This window comes from Camelina sativa, chromosome 2 (assembly GCF_030686135.1).
Source record: "Camelina sativa cultivar CO46 ecotype springtype chromosome 2, ASM3068613v1".
NCBI classification, from domain to species: Eukaryota; Viridiplantae; Streptophyta; class Magnoliopsida; order Brassicales; family Brassicaceae; genus Camelina; species Camelina sativa.
Genome location: NC_141881.1, coordinates 15,014,337 through 15,037,468, shown reverse-complemented (window position 1 = coordinate 15,037,468; position 23,132 = coordinate 15,014,337). Strand labels below are relative to the sequence as shown.

The 23,132-nt window shown below is 37.3% G+C and overlaps 3 protein-coding genes across 3 annotated transcripts; 1 reads left to right on the top strand and 2 right to left on the bottom strand.

The window, feature by feature from the left end:
- The first annotated feature begins 9,962 nt into the window (after window positions 1–9,962).
- LOC104718057 (protein FIZZY-RELATED 1-like) lies at window positions 9,963–12,944 on the top strand. Its single transcript, XM_010435718.2, has 8 exons — window positions 9,963–10,581; window positions 10,940–11,062; window positions 11,159–11,263; window positions 11,573–11,815; window positions 11,894–12,088; window positions 12,175–12,276; window positions 12,367–12,429; window positions 12,537–12,944. The coding sequence occupies exons 1-8, from the start codon at window positions 10,108–10,110 to the stop codon at window positions 12,657–12,659; spliced, it is 1,428 nt and encodes a 475-aa protein (XP_010434020.2). The 5' UTR covers window positions 9,963–10,107; the 3' UTR covers window positions 12,660–12,944.
- Window positions 12,945–15,086: 2,142 nt separating this feature from the next.
- On the bottom strand, window positions 15,087–16,640 carry LOC104718062 (magnesium dechelatase SGR1, chloroplastic). The gene is made up of 4 exons (XM_010435733.3): window positions 16,317–16,640; window positions 15,989–16,162; window positions 15,709–15,876; window positions 15,087–15,638 (listed from the first exon to the last, which is right to left on the bottom strand). The coding sequence occupies exons 1-4, from the start codon at window positions 16,443–16,445 to the stop codon at window positions 15,285–15,287; spliced, it is 825 nt and encodes a 274-aa protein (XP_010434035.2). The 5' UTR covers window positions 16,446–16,640; the 3' UTR covers window positions 15,087–15,284.
- Window positions 16,601–18,541, bottom strand: LOC104718066 (magnesium dechelatase SGR2, chloroplastic). Its single transcript, XM_010435745.3, has 4 exons — window positions 18,134–18,541; window positions 17,709–17,882; window positions 17,441–17,608; window positions 16,601–17,106 (listed from the first exon to the last, which is right to left on the bottom strand). The coding sequence occupies exons 1-4, from the start codon at window positions 18,263–18,265 to the stop codon at window positions 16,750–16,752; spliced, it is 831 nt and encodes a 276-aa protein (XP_010434047.2). The 5' UTR covers window positions 18,266–18,541; the 3' UTR covers window positions 16,601–16,749.
- Window positions 18,542–23,132: the final 4,591 nt, after the last annotated feature.

The window sequence follows — 23,132 nt, the reverse complement described above, 5'->3', positions numbered from 1 at the left end:
GGGGAGGGAATGATATGATCGCAGGACGCGACCTCAGCCAAGAAGACCAAGACACGCCAGACGTGACCGAGACGCCTGACCAAGACGCATCGGACGCGACCAGGGAAACCTCTTCAGACGCGGCCAAGGCTCCTACGATCCTTCCCGGAGCCACCACACGTTCCAAGAGCTCAGCAAAGGCGGCCAAACAGCGGCTCAACCTATTTGTCCGAACCTACGTCCAACACCAGCCACCCCACGTAGACTCCGAAGGCTCAGTCCGCTTAGTCTTCACTCTTACCCAAGAGTGAAGACGGTCAAGTCGTTAAGCGAGGAAGTGTACTCTTTTTCCTCACTCCGGGTTTGTCCCAATGGGTTTACCGGAGAAGGTTTTAACGAGGCATGGAGCTAAACGCAAAACGCCTAAAGGCTATGTTGCTTCACGCGCAAGGCCAAGGTGGTTATCTCTCTTTCCCTCTTATTTTTGGTTTAATTTTGAACTTGAGAATATTCTCTTTTGATCCTATGTTTGTGAACGTTGGAGAGTGTTTGTGGCTAAGCGTGTTAGTCAAAAGGTGGCGATGTGTTCTCTTTGTAAAAGGGACACGTCAAAAGGACGATGTGTGGATCAAGATGAATATGCGTGTCCTTAAGCTCCTATCTAGACCTAGCTATTTAAACTCTCCTTAAGCCCTTGTTCCTCCTTAGACTTGTATGAAAATAAAACTTTTCCTCAAGAGAGATTCTTGAAACTTGTCTCACTCTTCTCTTTCTTCAATTCGGGATTGAACCTTGAGAAAACCCTAACAAGCCGCGAACCGGGTTCGCCCTTGTTAGAGACCGTATCAAGAGGAGAGCCAAACCTCTTGTGTCGTCATTCGATCCATCCGTATTTCCCCTCACTTCGTTTCCATCTGTCCTCTTCCTAAGCTCGAGTCCTCTTTCATCAGTTCTCGAGTTCCCCACGAATCACTTCAAATCATCCCTGCTATCGTTTCCCCTCGTAGACGTCCACCCGCTCGTTCCGCATCCGTATTGTCCGATTGAACCGTTCGTGGTTTCTCGACGTATCTCCCGAACGGCTCGTTTGAATTCCTTCAAACTCCGTTTCCCTCGTTTGATTCTCTCCTAGATCCGAAGCCCAGAACCTCGCCCGAGGAAAGTTTCACCGACTGAAAGTTGACCGGGAGCTCAAGCCGCGTCCGTACCGCGATCGTACCGTGACCGTGTCCTCGGGTCACATCAACTGTTGTCATGAAAAAGGAAATAGCTCAGTTTTCTATAAACGGAAAGCTCCGATAAATAGAAAGTTTCCATAAATAAAAAAATTTCTAAAAATAGAAAGCTTTATGGGAAGTGTGGTGATCTTTGTGGTGATCATGCGAGATGAGTGCCTGGGTGGCGGTCTTAGTGACTTTTTGCATCGTGGCATTGAGTGGTCTTGTTGACGCTTGTGCCTTGATAGGGGTCTTAGTGACGTTTTGTACCCTGACGGTGGTCTTAGTGACAAAGATCTTGGTTACACTTGTCATTGGTAGTGTTCTTAGTGAAGTTTTGTACCCTGACGGTGGTCTTGGTGACAGAGTTCTTGGTGATGCCTGTCAGGGGTAGTGGTCTTTGTGATGCTGAATACCTTGGTGGTTGTCTTAGTGAAGCCAGATACCATGGTGGCGGTCCCGGTGGCGTTTGTGGCGTTTTGTGGTGGTCCTTTTGAGCATTTTTGTGGCCTTGGTGGCAGTCATGCGGGACGTTCCTGTGGTCTTTGTGGCGTGTTTAGGGTCTTTTGTGACGTCTTTGTGGCTTTGTGGCGAGAGCAAGGGAGATGGATGAGTTGAGAGCGTATAATATCAGAGACGCAGGTTATTAGCCAGATAGAGTCCTCATAATTAGTCAGAGGATGTACAGGCCAGAGTGCTGGTTGCACGAAAGATCCTTGACTGTGGGTATTGGTGCTAGATTCGAGGAATAATTTATGCTGGTGGAGGAGAATTATAACACCCGTGAACCAAATTGAGGAAATTTGATAACAGTGTTATCAACACATGTGTTTTCTGTTATTGGTTTATTGGAACTGTTTTGTGTTATCCGCTGTTATTGAATGCTAAATAATAATTAAAAAAACGGGTCGGGTAGTTTCAAAGGTTTGGAGTATCAGGTCTATGCTAATAGGATTATCCTTGTGCATGATCGGGTTTGTATGCCCAAGGATGAGGGTATGAGGTAGAAGATTCTAACAAAGGCTCATTCGAGCAAATTCTATGTTCATCCAGGAGCGACTAAGATGTACCATGACCTGAAACAGTCCTATCACTGGGTTTGGATGAAAAGGGATGTCGCTAACTAGGTCACGAGGTATGATACCAGAGTGGTAGTGGGAGATGATCACGATAGAATTCCTGATTGGTTTGCTTATATTGCGGACTATGTGTGCTATTTAGGTGATTGTGGATCATTTCACCAAGTTTGTTTAGCCATTAAGAAGATTGATGGAGTGGCAGTTTTGGCTAAGAAATATGTGAAGGAGATAGTGAAGTTGGATGGTGTGCCTGTGAGCATAATGTCAGATAGAGATTTCAAGTTCACTTCGGCGATCTGGAAGGCTTTTCATGCAAAGTTGGGCACTTGGACTACAACTGCATAGAAAATTTATACCCTGGTGGAAAAACCTATTATCACAGGGTGTACCTCAAGATGGCTATATTGCGGGGTCCGAACATGTCTATCTGATAGACTAAGTTGACTCCAAGGTACATGGGTCCTTTCAGGATTGTTGAGCATGTGGGACCGGTTGCATATAGGCTAGAGTTTCCTGAGGTTATGCATTTGTTCCACAAGGTGCTCAATGAGTTGATGTTGGGGAAGTGTCTTCATATGGATGAAGAGTTGTTGGCTAAGATTCCTGCAAATCTTCAGCCCAACATGATTCTTGAGGCAAGACTGCTGAGGATTCTCGAGAAAATGATCAAGGAACTTTGGTAGAAGAAGATTCTTTTGATGAGAGTCCAGTAGGACACCAGGTGGGTGCCGGTCGGCACCAAGATGTTGACGGCATGATTGCTTTAGCAAGTGTCAATTGACACCATGTGGAGGTGTCAGTCGACACTGCTAGGATCTTTGAGTCTTCGAGGTGGGGTGTCGGTCAACATCATGTGACCAATGTCGACCGACACCAGCAGGCGGCTGAAAAAGGGGTCAGGCTGTTTCACTTTGCATGTCGTTTCTCTATCAGAAGAGTAAGACAATGTAATTTGACTTCAAAATTAATAAATATAATTTGACGAAAAATATAATGTAACTCCCCGATCACCACTTTTTAGTGGGCCCAGTTCATGGGCCCATCACTCTCGGCCCGTGAGTCCACTCATATTGATGGCCGGTTTGCTACGTCCGGGAAGCTTTAAAGACTTGTTTACCAACCCTATATATCACCACATGATATTTCCATGTGTTTTGTCCTCATTCACACAATTCCGACAGTCACTTCGTAGAAAATCACCCACCATAAAATCAGTGTTCTAAAAAGCGTTCTAGGTGTCCGCCTCCGTCCCATCTAGGCGCTAGGCGCTACGCGCTATAGCGCTGCTTAGATGACCGCCTAAAATTGTAGTATCGTCATTTTAGTGTATTTTTCAAATTTTAATTGCCAAAATTTAAAATTTATAAGGTGTACTTCTATAAAAATAATTAAAAAATTTTAATATATTATTTGAAATGAATGAAAATTATGTTTTATCTATTTTATTATGATTTAATATTTTTCTTATTCTTAAACATATTTTGGTACCGTTATGTATATTATATTATATTTATAATGGTTTATGGTGTAAACGCGTCAACAGCCTAAAATCGTCTAGATTCCGATAAGGCGTTATAGGTGCTAGGCATTAGATTATCGCCCACTTGGCGCCTAGCGCTTTCTTGAACACTGCTAAATCTACCCCAGCATAAGCACGCTTAATTGTAGAGTTCTCTCAGGATATTTGACAGAAAATATAAGTACACTTTGGTGACATAGGTGACCAAATCAATTCTTCTAAACCTCTCTGAAAACCAAGGTGTCACAATTCACCCCCCCCCCATTTAATAGATCACAACATTCTCGTTGAAGACCGTCAACCCAGACGGTGTTAGCCCACTCGACTCCACACTCGCCTGGATTTGGTGTTATACCACTTGTAACACTCCGACTGCTGCCTCTTAGTGGGCCCCTTTTCCACTACTAATTCATGGGCCCACCTCTCTTAGTGGCCTTCACGTCCACTCTTGGCACGTTGACCCATTCATATCTGATTGCCAATTTACAATGTCTAGAAAGCTTTAAAGACTTGTTTACCGATCCTAAAAATCACCACTTGATCTTTTCTTGTGTTTTTGTCCTCACTTGAACAGTTCCAACAGTCACTTCCCCGAATGTCAGCCATCAAAAAACTACTCCAGCATAAGCACGTTTAACTATGGAGTTCTTTCAATACTTTTGACTGTAAAGATAAGTGTACTTTGATGACATAGGTGGCCAAATCGATTCTTTTAAACCTTCCGCAAACTTGGGTATCATGTATATTAACATTTTAATATACTTCCATCATTACAAATCTTAAGTGGTAATCATTTTTAAAAACAAAACACATCATTACCTAAAACAAATAATAAAAATATTTTAAAATAATTTATAAAAACATTTCAGATTTTAAGTAACTTAATTGTACACATTTACAAAATAGTTTACAACTTTAAAGAGTTTCGAAAAGATGGTAAATATAATAAAATTAAAAATACATTCGGTTTTTTATGATTTTGACAAAAACAATAAAGTCTATAGGAGTGATTAGCATTGAGAGATTAGCATTGAGAGCCAGCTAATCGCAGCTTTCTCTACACAGAAAAATGGATCGAGTTTCATGAAATATAAATAGAAATGAATATATATATATATATATATATATATATATATATATATGTATATATATATGTATATATATATAGGTTATTTTCACATACCAAATGAAAAGAATAAGGAATGAGATGAGAAATGAAAAACAGTTAAACCATATCTACTAGAGAAACCCATCTAAGTTGCTCAAAATTAAACTAATCATATAATTAATATTAAACTAATCAAAGCAACCCACCAACAATTTAAAAAAAAATCACCCTTCAATAAAGAAATCATATCAAAGTTGCTTAATCATCATAATTCAATTTTTTAAAAACAATTGCAAGTTTTTGAATTGTTTGTAAACCTTTAATTGTATCAAAACTATATCAAGGTTCAGTTTTCAGGAACTATGTACAAGAAGACACAGCTTCTTATCAAGATTGAACTACTCATATTACCTATAATTAGAATGTAACACATAACAAGATCGATAATTACACCTCCAAGGAATTAAGATCATTACCGATTCTGAATGTTTTATAGTATTCATCCAGCTCTAAAAGTAGGTTGCAACTAAACTAATCCAGAACCTAAGTATAAGAGTTGAGATATGTAAAGGAGAAAACTTTACTCGAGTTCTTGACGAAGAGCATCAAAGAGTTCTCTTTTAGTTTGTTCTCCATGACTCCATTCTCTTTGCTAAATGAGGAGAAGGAACTGTCACAAGAGGCAATGAAGTGTTAGATGCGGATAGCATTTGCCAAAGCGGGTTTGTCGTGGAAATGAGCGGTGCGAGCAATCCTCGGAGACGTAGAAGGTTTAGGAGGACAGAGTTTGGTGTTGATAATGATGATGAGGTCAATGGTGCTGCTGCTGATGATGTTGGTGGAAATGACACTAATGTCCATCATCTTCATCATCACTATCGTCGTAGACACAGGCAACAAGGTAGAGAGATTGATTTAGACAGAGAGTTTGAGTCTATCCTTAGGAGGAGACGGAGAAGCTATGCTACCATACTGCAGATGCTTCAGGGGATTCATGAACACACAATTATATAACCGCTAAATTACAGATAGAACAAGCAAAAAAGATCAAACACAAAAGTGGTATAACGCTCCGACCGCCACCTCTTAGTGAGCCCCATGTCCATTCCCAGCCTATCGACCCACCTTCCTTAATGGGCCTCACGTCCTCTTACTAGGCCCGTGAGCCCATATATGTCTGACGACCCGTTTGCTACGTCCGGGAGGCTTTAAAGACTTGTTACCGTCCCTACAAATCAGTAATCACCACATGATATTTCCCTGTGTTTTGTTCTCACTCGCATAGTTCCGACAGTCACTTCCCAGAAAGTCACCCATCATGAGACTACTCCAGCTCAAGCACGCTTAACTCTAGAGTTCTCTCAGGCCCCTTGACCGAAAAGATAAGTGCACTTTGGTGACATAGGTAGCCAATTTTTTTAAACCTCTCCGCAAGTATCTGAAATCTGGGTGTCACAATTCACCCCCACTAATAGCCAACGTCCTCGTTGCACACCAAGACCGTCATCCCGACGGTGTGAGCCCACTCGACTCCACACTCGTCTAGGATCCACACTGATACCAAACTGAAACGACCCGACTCATTTTAAAAAAATAATAATAATGTTAATATAAAAATTAACTAGTGGTCTCATACCCACTAGCCACCTAACCACATTCAAACCAAACAGCGGAACATAAACAAAAGATACCATTAATTAAATAATCCAATATCAATAATAAACCAACTAATCAGCAACATAAAACATTAAACCAGCAACCTAGCAATGCTCTAATACTCATCTCTAACAACCTAATAGAAGTTAGACCACAATCAACAAGACACTAGAATATCCTCCTCTTCATCGCCTTGATTCCATGATCACACTTTGCCTTTACCTGCACCACAACACATATGAGATGTGTGAGTAATTTATAAACACTCAGTGAGGCAATCCTCTCATCTACTGGGCTCTACACACAAGCATTTGAGATATCTCTAACCATCAAACAACAACCAACAAACAAACAACAAACCAGGAAAATTGCATCGACCGACACCAACTGGGGCTGCATCGACCGACACAACCTTGCATCGACCGATACAAGGTGACCTGCATCGACCGATACAAGGTGACCTGCATCGACCGACACCAACACTGCATTGACTGATGCATGCTCAACATTTCACGAAATCCCTAATCGCATCGACTGACACCTCCACATGGCATTGACTGATGCTCCTAGGTCAATTCGCGCCGTCCTCGCATTTCATCGATCGAGGCACAGAGTGCATCGATCGACGCATATGCCGAGCATCGTTTTTCTCCGAAACTCCTTGCCGGATCTTCGTCCCTAAACCACTAAAACACAATCCAATGCCACAAAGAAGCTTCCCAAAACCTCTTGCGACTCAACAACATTCTAACAAGCCAAATAACACATAAAAACAAGCAAATCAGAAAAATCTCAAGTTTAGATAAGCGATGGTCATGCACTCACCTTTGCTAAGAAGATTCTGACCCTTAAACAAGCAGATCTACACTCCTAGCAAGCTCCTACAACATTCCTATCCTCAGATCTCGCAAGAAAAGCTATGAATCTCCCAAAAACTGACCCAAAAGCTTAAGAACTTCTTTCTCTCTTCTGTTTTTCTCAGAAACGGCCATACTCGGCCAAACCCACAAGTTTCTGCTTTTATAAGCAATTTCAGGGTTTTCCCTAACCCCAAAACGCAACGTTTAACTTAAACTCATCCGTAAAAACCAACCTTGCATCGACCGAAGCACATAGTGAATCGGTCGATACACCTCCCAAACTAGGATTTTGGTTCGCGGATGTTACAACTTGTAACGCCCCGACCGCCACCTCTTAGTGGGCCCCATGTCCACTCCCAGTCCATGGACCCACCTTCCTTAATGGGCCTCACATCCTCTCACTAGGCCCATGAGCTTATCCATGTCCGACGATCGGTTTGTTACGTCCGGGAGGCTTTAAAGACTTGTTACCGTCCCTATAAATAACCACATGATCTTTCTCTGTGTTTTGTCCTCACTCACACAGTTTCGACAATCACTTCCCAGAAGGTCACCCATCCTAAGACTGCTCCAGCTCAAGCACGCTTAACTCTGACCGAAAAGATAAGTGCACTTTGGTGACATAGGTGGCCAAATCAATTATTTTAAACCTTTCCACAAGTTTCTGGAATCAGGGTGTCACAAATGGGATCAGACTCTTGAAAACAAAACAATGGCTATTACAATTCACAAAACCAGCTTGTCATTAGACCAGATCACGAAGCCAGAAGCACTCCTTTAAAAGAAGTTAATTCAATCGCAAATTTATCTTCTATACGGATACACATAACAGATTAAGCCAGCAAACTACCAAATCCAGTAAACTGGTCAAAACAATTAGTCAATTACGAAGTATGAATCAAAACATCAAAGAGAGTTTCAAATAAAATTTGTAATGTATTATGCAATTGAATAACATGGAAGAAGGAGAACACAACATAACAAAATCATAATTGAACCAAAACAAAAGCAAAGACCTTTAAACCTGTCTAAATCGAGAAGAGATGATAAGCAGAGCAAAGATTTGTGTGTATCAAGATCGTTAAGATGAAACCAAATAATTATAAGGAGGCTCTGAGGAACCAGAGAGATTAAGAGGTGTTACCTCGCCGGTTTGGGAGAAGTAGGAAGTGAGGTAATTCTAGTCAACCCAACACTGCAAATCACCAATCCAAAGGGTTTGAACTTCTTCGACCATCTGTGGATGGTGATAGCCTTGCACCTGCGGCGGATGAATCGATTGATTCTGTAGTCAGTTCTGTCGAGAGAGAAGAGAGAGAAATATTGAAAGCAAAAAATGGAAAAAAAATTATGTTTTCTATTTACACATAAACCAACCAAAATTTGACACGTTGTGTGTCTGGAGCGTTGCTTCCGATCCTTTATTGAGAAACGATTCTGCGAGAAATGATCTATTTTGGAGGTTTTTGATTTATTTTTAAGGTACAAAAATATAAAGCAACCCTTAAAGCATTCCCAGTGGACATGCTGTTAGAGTGAGTCTCTCACTCACAAAAAAATTATAAAATAATGAAAATAATGAAAGAGAAAAAAGCGAATGTCTCATTGGAGAGACTTCGAGAACTTTTTTAGAGATTCATCTCACACATGTCTTTTTATGATTGGTTTTTCATTTTTTTCTAATTTTAATTTGTAACCAAACATAAAAAGAAATTTAAATCTTTTCAAAACAATATATTTGAGAGACTTAGAGGAGTTCCCCTACTACACATGCTCTTATGTTAGTGGGCGTAGACTTTACAAAAAAGGTAGATAGATGTCATTTTGTTGAAGAGTATTCAAAATATCAATAAGCAACCACTTTGACACTTTATACAACATCACATTTTTGTAAAATAATCATATCTATCATTATTTTCAGTATTATGTTTCATAACATAAACTAAACTATCTATATCTAAAAATAAAACAGTTAGAGAAAGTTTTTTTTTTTTTAAAGCCATTAACCAGGTAATCGCTATGTTATATATGGCTTTTATAAAGTTTTTATAAAGTTTTGTGAGTTTTTGTAATGTTTTTATAATTTTTCTACTTATTAAAACTTTCTAAATGTTTTATAAAACGTTATAAATCTTTTAAAAATCTGATTAAAGCCTTATTAAACCCTTTATAATTTTTTTTGCAGGAAAATTTTTGAGAAAAGTTTTTTTGGTGGGAAAATTCATTTTTTCTATCTGTTGACTTAAATATTTTTCATATATGTGTAAAATAGTCATTAAATTAAAAAAAAAAAAAAAAAGGATAAGAATGATAATGACCAAAACAATGTACTTTTGAATAGAAGTAGATTAAATCCTGCGTAATTCAATGAAAAAAAAAATCCTACGTAATTATTGGGCCAAAGCTTATTGAAACGAGATTAAAGCCCAACTAAAAGGTCCAATAAGACAACAGACAAAGATGATAGTCTAAAACTACGATAAACCCTACCACACCTGATCTGCCCCTTATTTTCGCACCATTTCACTTGACGTTTTCTGTTTCCCTCAACAATTTTCCCGGGAAAGAAAAAAAAAAAAAAAGCTTTAGTGAAGAAAGAAAAAAAACAGAAAGGTTTCATTTTTTTTTATTTTCTCAACCCAAAATCGCAAATCTGGAGGAAAGAAACAGTAAGAGATTCAAATCAGCCATGGAAGAAGATGAATCAACACCGGAGAAGAAGATAGATTCTCAGCTGAATCTTCCACCGTCGATGAATCGACCGACGGTCTCACTCGAGTCTCGAATCAACCGTTTAATCGATTCAAACCATTACCACTCCCCTTCGAAGCCTATTTACTCAGATAGGTTTATCCCCAGTAGATCTGGTTCCAATTTCGCTCTTTTCGATCTCGCATCTTCTTCGCCGAAGAAGAAGGACGGGAAAGAAGACGCGGCTGGTTCATACGCGAGTCTTTTGAAAACGGCGCTTTTTGGTCCGGTGACGCCGGAGAAAAGCGATGTCGTTAATGGGTTTTCTCCGTCGCGGAATATTTTTAGGTTTAAGACGGAGACGCAGAGGTCTTTGGACTTGTATTCGCCTTTTGGTTCTGATGATGCTCCTCCTGGTGTTAGCCCTAGTCCTGTTAAGTCGCCGAGGAAGATTCTTAGGTCTCCTTATAAGGTAACTGTTTGCTTCTTCTTTTTTTGTACTTTGGGGGTTTCTTAGGGTTTCTAGGGTTTGTGGGTTGAATTTAGGGTTTTTAGATTGTGATTTCTTGGATGGATTTATGTATTGTTCGGTGGATTTCAGGTTTTTGAGACTTTTGTTTCTTGATTGTGTTTGCCACATTTCATCATTTTGTCTGGAATTGAGTAGTATGAGACTCTTGAGATCTTTGTGAAGTTGTTGGATAGTGGGGACTGGATTGTTTGTTTAGGGAAACGTAGTGTCTACTCTTTATTCAGTTTGATTAGCAATGTTTGTCCTTTATGTTTCATCTGCCCTGTTGATGAGAGTTGAGGCTTCTTGTTGTTGTTAGGTATTGGATGCGCCGGCTCTACAAGATGATTTTTACTTGAATCTCGTAGATTGGTCCGCACAAAATGTTCTTGCAGTAGGATTAGGTAACTGCGTGTATTTGTGGAATGCTTGTAGTAGCAAGGTGAGTTGATTTTTTTCCTTTTCTTTTTCTTTCTAATTTGTAACTTCTGCTTCATTCTTGTCTTTTGTGGTGTGAATCTCTTTCTTCTATATGCAGGTAACTAAGTTATGCGACCTTGGGGTCGATGACAGTGTTTGCTCTGTGGGTTGGTCACTACGTGGAACATATTTGGCGATTGGAACTAGTAGCGGAAAAGTACAGGTTAGATATAATCAAGACACATTTGATTATTTAAGTCTATACACGCTTGTATATACATTACCTTTTGACTTCTTTATTCTGGAAGGGATCTATACGGGATACTAGGCTGAATTAAACAATGGGATTAGTCCTTGAGGATTTTGCTTCTCTAAATGTTGTTTATTAGGAATGCACTAACTAGCTTAGTTCATCGAATCATATTGGCTGCATTAACTTGATCCTAGATGGTTAAGATGGATATTTGTCTTTAGATGGAAGAAGTCATGGTCCTTCTGTGGAGAACTTACCCTTACTGCTTTCTGTTACTAGATTTGGGATGCGGTACGATGCAAGAGCATAAGAATAATGGAAGGTCATCGTCTAAGAGTTGGAGCCTTGGCATGGAGCTCATCACTTCTGTCTTCTGGTAGTAGAGACAAAAGTATACTTCACAGGGACATAAGGTCTCAAGAAGATCATGTCAGTAAGCTAAAAGGTCACAAATCCGAAGTATGTGGACTCAAATGGTCTTTTGACAATCGCGAGTTAGCATCAGGCGGAAATGACAATAAGGTAAATATACATCTTCATTTTGTGTCTGAAACAAACAAATCTTTATAAGCATGGGTAATGATTCTAGGATCTTTGCAGCTTTTTGTATGGAACCAACATTCAACACAACCGGTTTTGAAATACTGTGAACATGCCGCAGCAGTGAAAGCCATTGCCTGGTCACCACATGTTTACGGGCTTCTTGCATCCGGTGGCGGCACTGCTGATAGATGTATCCGTTTCTGGAACACGACGACAAACACTCATTTAAGTTGCGTAGACACCAATAGTCAGGTAAGCCCAGTTCTGCTGACTTTGAATAAACGACCAACATTTCACATCGCAGTTTTATATCTAATTAGTCGTCTTAATACACGCAGGTGTGTAATCTGATGTGGTCTAAGAACGTGAATGAGCTTGTGAGCACACACGGATATTCCCAGAACCAAATCGTCGTTTGGAAATATCCAACCATGTCTAAAGTAAGAATTCTTTGTTCTTCTTCATTTTGGTTTCTTTTTCTTCATTGCGAAATTTTTGGGCTGTAATGATTAAAACTGTTACTCTTACAGTTGGCAACTCTCACTGGTCACACGTTCCGCGTTCTGTACCTTGCGGCCTCACCCGATGGACAGGTTGGTCTTTTTATTTTTCCTCATCACACAATCTCATACTTTTGTGTTCTCATTATTCTGTTGTCTGTCTTCTGCATCAAAACACTCTTCTTGTATTTGTGTGGCAGACTATTGTGACAGGAGCAGGAGATGAAACCCTTAGATTCTGGAATGTCTTCCCTTCCCCGAAATCTCAGAACAGGGAAAGCGAAATCGGAGCATCATCTTTTGGTAGAACAACAATCCGGTGAAATCTTGACATGATTATATTTTTTTATTCTAATCTCCTCCGGTGATAAAAAGAAGAAGTTAATTCACAGCCGGATTAGTTTAGTCCTCCTAACCAAACCTCCCAGAGATTTTGTGAAGTCATTTCCTTATGAATATGCAAAAATTAGTTGAAGCAACTAAAATGTCATATTAGCGATGAGAGCTTCTTTTTTTGTGTGATCGGTTTCTTAAGGTTTTTTTTTTTCCCATGTATAGATTGAATTCTTTTTTTTTCTTTTCTGTATATATGATTTTTCTTTTATAAACTTTTATCTACGGCAAGGAGAATGTAAGATGTAGATTTCTCCTTACCCAGAGTTAAATGTTATAAGGACCACCAATGTTATAAGGAGCACTGATGGAGTTGCAGAACTGGTTACGAGGAGGAAGTCTAACCGAAGGCATATCCCAAACCAGAAGTATTTGAATTAACAATGGTTTATTATGTTTTGAATAAGTCTTTGCTTCGGTTCAAGTCAATAACCAAACCTCCCAGAGATTTAGTGAAGTCTTTTCTTATGAATATGCAAAAATTAATTGAAGCAACTAAAGTTTCATATTAACGATGAGAGCTTTTTTTTTTGTGTGATCTGGGTTTCTTTAGGGTTTTTTTCTTTTTCATTTTTCCATGTATAGATTGGAACTCTTTTTTTCTGTACATATTATTTTTTATAGAAACTTTTATCTACAGCAAGGAGAATGGAAGATGTAGATTTCTCCTTGCCCAGAGTTAAATGTTATAAGGACCACCAACTAATATTTTCTTACTACTCTTTTTTTTTTTCTTTTTTTTTTGGACAAAGCTCACTTACTACTATTCTAAGTTCAATTATTTCCACGTTAAGGTGTGGTCCTAGACTCCTAGTAACAAATAGTATTGAACCTGCAGGACCAAAACGATTTTGATTTATTAGAATTATGATGTTGATCAACCCCTTATTGCCTCCAAGACATAGAAAATCCAGCGTGCGTGATGTCGATCTATGCTTATTGCTTCCAAGTTTCACATAGAAAATCCAAAGTGTTTTTAATTAAATACTTTTGTTTAATATAAATAATACAAAAAGTGAAATTCGTTATTTCGCCTGCTTTTACCTCTTTTTGGAAAAAAATATCTTTTTTTTTCTTTTCTCTATGCAATATTTATAGATGAATTATAAACTTCAAAATTAAAAAATTGCGCATCACAAAAAATAATGCCTTTGTAAACTAACTTTTAGTATGTTTCATAATATATGTGAAAATCTAAAAAATTGGATTAACTAGAAAGAAACAGCATATTGAAACGAAGAGAGTAAATTTAGTTTTTTTCTATATATATTGACTCCGTACAAATTGGAGGCATGTACGAATTACACATTCAAATAGACGGGACTGCTGCACCATAGAATGCGTTTTTCTATATACATATGAATTTATCACAAAAAATAAAAACTTATTGCGATACAATATGATTTAACACGATACATTTATAAACTTGTTGATATATACATCTTTTGTTGTCATGTTAATCTAACATATAAAAGGAACATGTTAATCCAGCATTTATTTTATTATATTGCTAAAGAATTTGTAATACTGTGTAAAGAACATTTTTGTCCAACTTGGTTGATGAGAGACATGATAACTAAAATTTACAACCACAGGTGTATTCTTAATTTTTTAAGTTTTTTGGGTATATTTATATTAATATAGCCTTGGATACCAAATTCTTGAGAGCACTGCTTTGTTTTTCATCACCAGCAAGATTTTCCTAGTAATGGTAACATGAGACAGAGACAAACCTTGCTGATACCGAAGGTTACGCTCTTTCCACAACTCAAAATTTTCTTTCTTGTCAAACTTTATAGAGGGAAAGCTAATTAATCATAGCCGACGTAACTGTAGGTAGCCAGAGAAGAATTTGGTCCCAAGAGTGAGGGATATTTGACAGACCCGTATTATGAGTCACACTATCCCAAATAGAGCTGGAAAATTGGCATTCAAAGAACAGATGATTTTGGCTTTTAGGATGAGAGCCACATAGAAGACATACTGGCTCCACATCTATCCCTTAAGCCGATAATCTTTCAAGGGTTGGATTAATATAGCCCTTATAAACCATACGTCGTGATCGATCAGTTGGTGAGACAAAAAAAAGAAAGACTAGTCTTTGCCTCACCACATAATATTTCCCTCACGTTTTTGCATGTATCGATGCCTCCAATTGTGATATATGTAATTATGTACAATCAATTCAGGTTTTTTTTTTGTTTCCTCCTAACATAATAATGTGCAATAAAGTTTCGAAAACTCCTTGTATCCACAATAATCTATCGATGTTTTATGTTTACATTCTTTATAAATGATATACGAAATGTTAATATATCTACGACGTTAAATTCACATATAGTTGTAGCCTTCATAAATGATCAACACACGGATTAAATACATGTACATGTAGAGTAGATTCACATATAGTTGTAGTCTTGTAGAGTATATTATAGCACAAAGATCGTAAAACATAAAATATACATTAATGGATATCTTGCACACGACGTAAATAGTTTGAGTCGCGCCTTGTTATTATTTACTCCAATGTCGAAGGATACATCTATGTTGTATTACTATTCTCTTTTACTACGATTATACGTGTGCTCAGTCACAAGATTCTCTCCGGCCGTAGCTACATCTTCATCCTCTTCATGACCTTGGCTGCCATGAGAGTGAGAAGACCACGAGATCGTGCTGTCCATCGGAAAGCAACAGCTGCACTTATCAAGACAAGGAGGTTCCGGTAGGACTTCACACGTCTCAGTCTTACAATCACCGCGCGAGGTAGCCTCACATAGCGGACCCCAACATTCGACTTTGTTGAACTCGGGGATGTTTGAATGGAAATAAACCCAAACATAAGCTTCATGCAGTTCAGGGTAATTGTTTAACATGTCTTCATCTCCATAGACAAAAGCATTTAACACCTAACATAAATCGATCCATTGGTGAGAAGTCGATAATCGCGTAACTATAGTTCGGTTAAAAAAAAATTACCATTGGTAATTCCTTGCAAAATATGAAGTAACGAAGTTTTGCAGTGAGGTCCAAAAGAAAATGGTCGCCGCTAATGTGACAATGAACGTGAAGCGACATTTTACTTTTCACCTTCCTCCACTCGGCCACCACTTCGTCCCGGTACAATTTGTTTGTCCATCCTTGCAACTGGCACAACCAGGGGAAAAAAACAATACATCAGACGAAAAACTCTAAACTTCAAACACTTAACTTTAATTGGAATGTGTATACATATGTTAAACGGTGGATATATAGTTACCTGAGAATCATTGATAGATTGAGAGATAGCCAAAGTTAAGTTCGAGCTGATGTCACTGTGAGTGAGAGTGTAAGTTCTTGGGAGCTTTGAGGGATGCTTCTTCTCATCAACTCCTAAGAACACGACATTCAGTTTAGAAGCTTCGAAAACCGCCTGTCCGAATAATCTTGCAACCTTCACCACACCAAAAGAAACAAAAAAGCCAGATGCAAAGTAAAATAGCATTAGCATTTAATGTAGATACGACAAGTAGATATGTTCACTACGATTAGTTTTCTAGAAACAGAGATTTGAACACATTTCTCAGAGAGAAGAATGAAACTATTACAGGAAACATAGATTGCTTCTTCTTCATGGTACTTCTAGTGGTTGAAGGAATTGAGCTGCTTCTCTCTTTGTCTAAAAAATCTTGTTTCAAATTTGCTGGGAGAAGCAAGTTTGCCATAAGACTACACATCTTTTCTCTCTCTCAGAATTGTAGAGGCAATACAGATAATAAAAATTGTCCATAAAATGAGAGGGTGTCTTCTCGTGACTTGATACGAAATGCTACTATTCATAACCATACAATCAAAAGACATGTATCGCGGGTGGGTGGGTCTAATGCAACTATTCACCTCAAAAGAAGTATCTAACTTATGATACCAGACTTAGGATACAATTGTTTATTCCCAATTTAATTACACCGAACAAACAAACTGTCATGTCCCCACTTTCCTAACCACCAAATAAAAACAAAATACACATTGATATGCTATCTATCATTTTGATTTCTCAGCCTTAGGTCCAAAATTTCCCAACATGCCATCCGCGAGATTCTCATCCGCTACAGATTTGCTATGTTGATAATGACGATGAGACCACGGGATCGTGCTAACACTCGGAAAGCAACATTTGCACTCATCAGGACAAGGTAGCTCCGGTAGAGTTTCATTCTTTTTACGGGTTCTATTTCCGTCATGCTGGTGCTGTGACGTGGCCTCCCAAAGCGAGCCCCAACATTCGACCTTGTTGTACTCCGAGATGTTAGAATGAAAATAAACCCAAACAGGAGATTCTTGTAGCTCGGGGTAGCTTGTTAGCAAGTTTCCATCTCCGTGGACAAAAGCTTTCAATACCTATAAAGTATAATAAAGCAATAGCTCACTAATATTAATAGACCACGTTGTTACATACCATATAGGTCACTGTTATTAATTGGCCACGTTGTTACATAGCATATAGGTCACTATTATTACTAGACCACGTTGTTGCATACCATATAGGTCACTGTTATTAATTGACCACGTTGTTACATAGCATATAGGTCACTATTATTACTACTACACCACGTTGTGAAAGACCATATAGAATATGAATCGTACTCTGGCCTATCAAAATTTCATAGCGGCAAAACTCATACATGACATTAACCACTAGACTATTACCATAAAGTCGATTGCGCAAACTTACCACCGGTAATTCTTTACAAAAGATGTAGTACCGAAGCTTCGCGATGAGATTCAAGAGGAAGTGGCCTCCGCTAATATGGCAATGAACGTGGAGCGACATTTTACCTTTCACTTTCTTCCACTCGGCCACAACTTCGTCCCGGAACAACCTATTTGCCCAGCCTTGCAACTAGGAACCCACAAAACCCAAAATTTTCCATTAGTCTCCTAGATTGCTGAACTCTAAAAACCCTATATACCTTGCAAACAAGGGGAGAATTTATGATTACCTGAGAATTGTTGATGGATTGAGATATAGCTAAAGTTAATTTAGCGGTTATGTCACTGTGAGTTAGAGTGTAAGTTCTTGGGAGCTTAGCTGGATGCTTCTTCTCATCAACTCCTAAGAATAATACTTTCAATTTGGAGGCTTCAAAAATCGCCGGTCCAAACAATCTTGCAACCTTATCCATTCAAAATATTGTAAATTACCGAATCATCACTTCATTAAATTATAGATTCAAACAAGTCGTAACGTAAAGAGATAAACCCTAAAAACAGAGTAATCAAACTAAACCAATCGAAAGTTTTTTTACTATTCCTAAAATTGAACATAATTAGTAATAGATTTACATAGATACGTATCAAAATCAAACAAATAATGAAAATAATAACAAAACAAAAACTTTGAAAACAGAGTGTTTGAGATACTCACAGGAACAATAGATCTGTTATTCATCTTGGATCTTCTAGTGGTAACACAGAGTGAGCTAGTACTGCTCTGTCTCTGTGGAAAAACTGGTTTCATCGTCGATGGTAGTAAAAGATTTGTCGCCAAACTACACATCTCTGCTTGGTTTCAAATATACGAAAATTTGCAGACACAAGATTGAAGAATCTAATAATTATAAGTTACTGAGACAACTCTATTAATCAAGATCTCACGCTATTCTTGCGTGTTGGTAATCAAAAACTTGTTAACTTTGAAACCACGAAAAAACCAAGATTTCAAGCTTTCGCTTTCGGTTTAGCTTTTTTTTTTTCCTTCCGGTAATTTAGGGTTATTTTTTCTTTTCTGTTCTTTTTCTCTTTTTGTTGCGTGTTGGGTTAGATAACTATATATACGAGTTTAGAAGAAGGTTACTTCTATTTCTAGACTTCTTACTCCAAAGATCTCTGTGAACAGATGAGACTGAGAGTGACACGTGGCGTCCAGCTTCTTTACTGCATGAGCTAGCATGTGTCGTTTAGACTATATAGCTTAGACGTGGCTTTAATGTGTTATGTGTTTCTCCGGTTCGGTTTTTTGGATAACTACGCACCGTGTACAATTTACTCTTTACGAAACAAGTAGATAAGCTGTTCGGTTCTTAAAAAAAAAAAATTAAAAAAAATGGTTCGGTTCTTGCCAATTTGTGGTCACACTTTTAGCTGCCGTTTTGCCTAAAATGTGTTTGCCAAATTGTGGTCACACTTTTTGTTGCCGTTTCCTAAAATGTATCCGTATGATCCGGTGTTGACTAGATCAGTTAGAGAGTATATAGTCCGGTTTAAACTTGACTGAAGTTAAATTATCTGTTAGTAGTTTCATCTAGTATATATGAATTGGTTAAATAACAAATTATCTATGAATCGGACTACTTACTACTTAGTAATCTCAAAGATACATTTTGGTGAAATGTTAGTCCACACATCATTATGAATCAATTGAGATTAAAATTATTGTAAATCAAAAGGATTAAGAAGAATGGCGGACCTGCGTGGTCCTACGTCCAAGAATATGGGGTCAACTGACCCACCCTTATATCTACTTAAAAAAAAAATGATGTGTTAATTGATATGTTTGTTTGGCTAATTTGGATGGCAACTGGTATTTTGACCCCCTCTAATCATGTGTTCGATGCTATCCTTTGCTCCCAGTTGTTTTTATTCTATTTTTTTTTATTGGATCATAGCCCATTTGTTTAAATTTGGTAATGAGTTTTTTTTTGGCAAACTACTTTGTTAATGAGTTTTTTGACTTATTTTATTCCCTTAATTTAATTTGCTCCCTTTAATTTCTACTTATTTTTCTTGTCAATTAAATATATAATTTTTATCAAGGAAAATAATTAATTAAAATCCTAGACGAATTTTTTCTCAAGTATGTAAATTAGAAAAAAAATATATTCTTTTAAAAGTTGATTCTAGGAAAAAATATCTCTGGGTCTACCACTGATTAAGAAGAAAAAAACTAATTTCTGCTCTCTTTTCAATATATCCCCTCTCTTTTTCCTAGGAAAGCCTCTGTTGAATCTATCTCTCTCCATTTCGAATGGGAACTCCAAGATTGATAATATTAATCCTTTATCTCGTACAAGTCACTTTATCATTGACAAATCAAAAAAATAAATTATTTAAAAAAGTAATTGCAAAACAGAAAAGGAAATCGTGGCATAAAAAAATAAATAAATGATATTGTATACTAACATTTTTTAAAAAAATAATTAAATCTAACTAATGTGAAAGCAAATAATTAAAAAAATATATATAATCCCTAAACCTTTGCCTTCTTTCTCGCCGTCTCAAAAAAATATAGTCTCCATGTCTTGCAACGGTTTCTTGCTAATCTATATATTGTTCCATCTTCTAAGCGATTTATTTAATTACCACTTCTAAATTTCTCACCTTTGAGTTAGTCATTTATTTTTTCTTCCACCAGTTTTACTCCATGCCGCCATGGTAGATTAACAATTCTTATATTATTATTTTTGTCCGCTTTCTCTTCTAAAACCATAATTCATCTCGCTCTCTCTTTTCCTTAGAGATCATTTATGGCTAAGAGAACAAAGATAACTTTTATGATTCCAACTAAAGTATCAAGTTTGTATTTCCGAGATTTAATTTGCATGTCTCTTGGTTTTGCATATTTTGCATGTCTCTTGGTTTCGTTTTAACATCATTTTACTTTATACTTTGTAAATGATTATAATTTCGTTCTTATTACATCATTTTGTCCATTATTAATTTGGTCTTGAAAAAGTGTTTGAGAAACTAACTGTAGGAAGAGACATGGTTTTGTTTTCAGGTTCCGTGTGAAACATATTTAGAAACGAAAACTCTTACACAAATTAAATCGATAATATCTATATCTTTTGTGACCTACCAAGGTTATCAATTCTCATTTAGTTCTTCCTTTTTCTTTTCAGTTAACAATTGATGTCATAGTTTTAAACGTAAACTCAAGTGCTTTCTATATATTAACGATTTTGACTGTTTGATTTGGTAAAATTACAGTTCAAAGAAAACCAAGCCACACAAGCACAACATGCAACAACTTTAACCACGAATCCAAGTTCTTTTTGAAGACTTCATTCCCGGTTTAAAATGGTGAGTGCTTTTCATCTAAATTTATTTTATCTAATGTGTTGATTTCTAATTAAGCACACTAATGTTCTCAAAACAAATTAACATTAAAATTTTATTGAATTGTGTTTTTTCCGGACGTAGTCCGCGCGTCGTACTAGTTTTACTAGATGTTGAAATATCGTAATCAATAGTGAAGCGGTTCAATATTTGTATAATTAAGAAAAGGGAAAGAATTAATTTTATTATTTTATATGTGTGAACGGTATAGATGGCGCATAGACGCTTCACTTCACAACGGTAAGAGTTGACTTCTCGTCGGTCAGAACGTAAGAGTTGACTCACTGGTCAATAAGACACTTTGGGAGATCGGACGATTTAGAAGGAGAGAAGGTTACCAATTGGGCATGTGAAGAAGAAGAAAGGTTCGGTGTCTCTGGAATCACTGGGTTAGCTAGCGTCGCCGCAATAGAAGTGAATCGTCTACCAGTGGCGGACCCAGGATAAAAATTGAGGGAGGTCAGTTACAGGGAAAAAACTAAAATTTTGTCATATTGGAGGTTCGAACTTGGGTATGGGGAAGTCAACAGTACAAAATTTACCATCTGTGCTACTAAAATTTTATGTAAATACATATAAAAACAAATTATTTATCTAGTTTACCCAGGTCAGATGACCCACCTACTTCCTTAGTAGGTCCGCCCCTGGCGTCTACGCGCCAATGAGGCTATTTCCTTAGTTTTCAAGTTGAATCTGAAAGAGTCTTACATCACTTATTCAGTAGAGAACTATACCACATATGGTTTGGTCATGGATCTTACGGGGCATTTCATGCTACATGTTTTGTTAGTTGAGATCCAGATGTGGGGTGTGATATGGTCTCAACCAAATAGATGTGCGGTTTTTAATTCTTGTGAATCGTTTGCGATTTGCAATGAAAACCAAGACCAGATGCCTTGTAAATGTGTTCCTTGTTTCAGACAATCAATTAACCATGACTTCTCTGATGGTTGTGAAAGGGAAACCAAATTTCAATGTGGCAAAGGAAACGACAATTTCCTTCCTGTTGGAAACATGAAATTAGCCACTGATCCAACAACAGCATTGGTCTTGGCAGAAAATCCTGTTACAACAACTCGGCCTATTCATATGATGGCGAAAAGTGTCTGATGTGGAGAACAAATGCCTTTAATCTCCAACAACTCGATGCAAATGGCAGCAAGGAACACACATTTTTCCTTAGATCTGTAGCTTCAATCCAGGGTAAACATTTTCGAAAAAAAAACGTCGAGATATATTTATGCTTCATTTTCTAATCAGGGGAAAGAAAGCATGCTAAAGGAAAAAACATTGTGTTACGCATCTTTTGATAATCTGATCAACTTAAACATATTATTTCATAATAATATATTCTAATCATGAGTGACCCAGATTCCTTCCACCTTAGTGTGTTATACAAATATGACAAAAACCCAGAAAACTATAAACATGATTCTACGAGAATCTTCATGCACACACAAGATTATTCAAACTGAATTAATAAGTTATTTAAAAACCATGTTCATTCATGCATGCATGAAACAATTTAGAAGAAATATGGCAGTTACTATACGTGCCTTGTACGTACAGTTATGTTGATTAATACACACCAAAATTTCAGAATTGATTACGAAATACGAACCTTTAAACACTTGATCGTGACTTTTCACAAAGATGGAGTAACCGACAATAAGAAGTTCATTTATTCCGTACGTTAAGCACTCGTTTATGAATGCAAAACAAATAACCGGAATAAATGAAAAACTTAAACACTCCATCAAACAACTACAATATGTTTGATTAACGATTTAACGGTGAATTAAACAAATCTAGTTGGCTCTGATACCAAATATAAATTCCGATTTCTATATTTATGAAATCTATATATCCTAAAGATCATCTAAATTTGATCTAATTCAACCATGAACACTTTCTAAGAGAAGAAGAAACATTAACCTTGATCTATTGCTTGACTATGCTTGATGATGGATCCAAGTATTCAGTAATTGATCAATTGCCTGACTAAGCTTGATGATGGATCCAAGTTTTCAGTAATTGATTTTCTTTTCCGTTACTTCTTATCGCTTTCACTTGATCTTTGATGAAGAAGATCAATAATCTCTTTTTCTGTTGTGTATTTGGTTTGATAGTGTTTCTCACGTTATGAGAACACAACTGTTGCTGTAACGATTTAACAGCCACACATATATATACAGTCATCTTTGAAGAGTTGTACTGGTTCGTGTTAGCACCCCTTAATAATGCATAGACATAACATATACATGTATATATATTACTTATATAATCATATATATAAAAGTAGAGTTTCA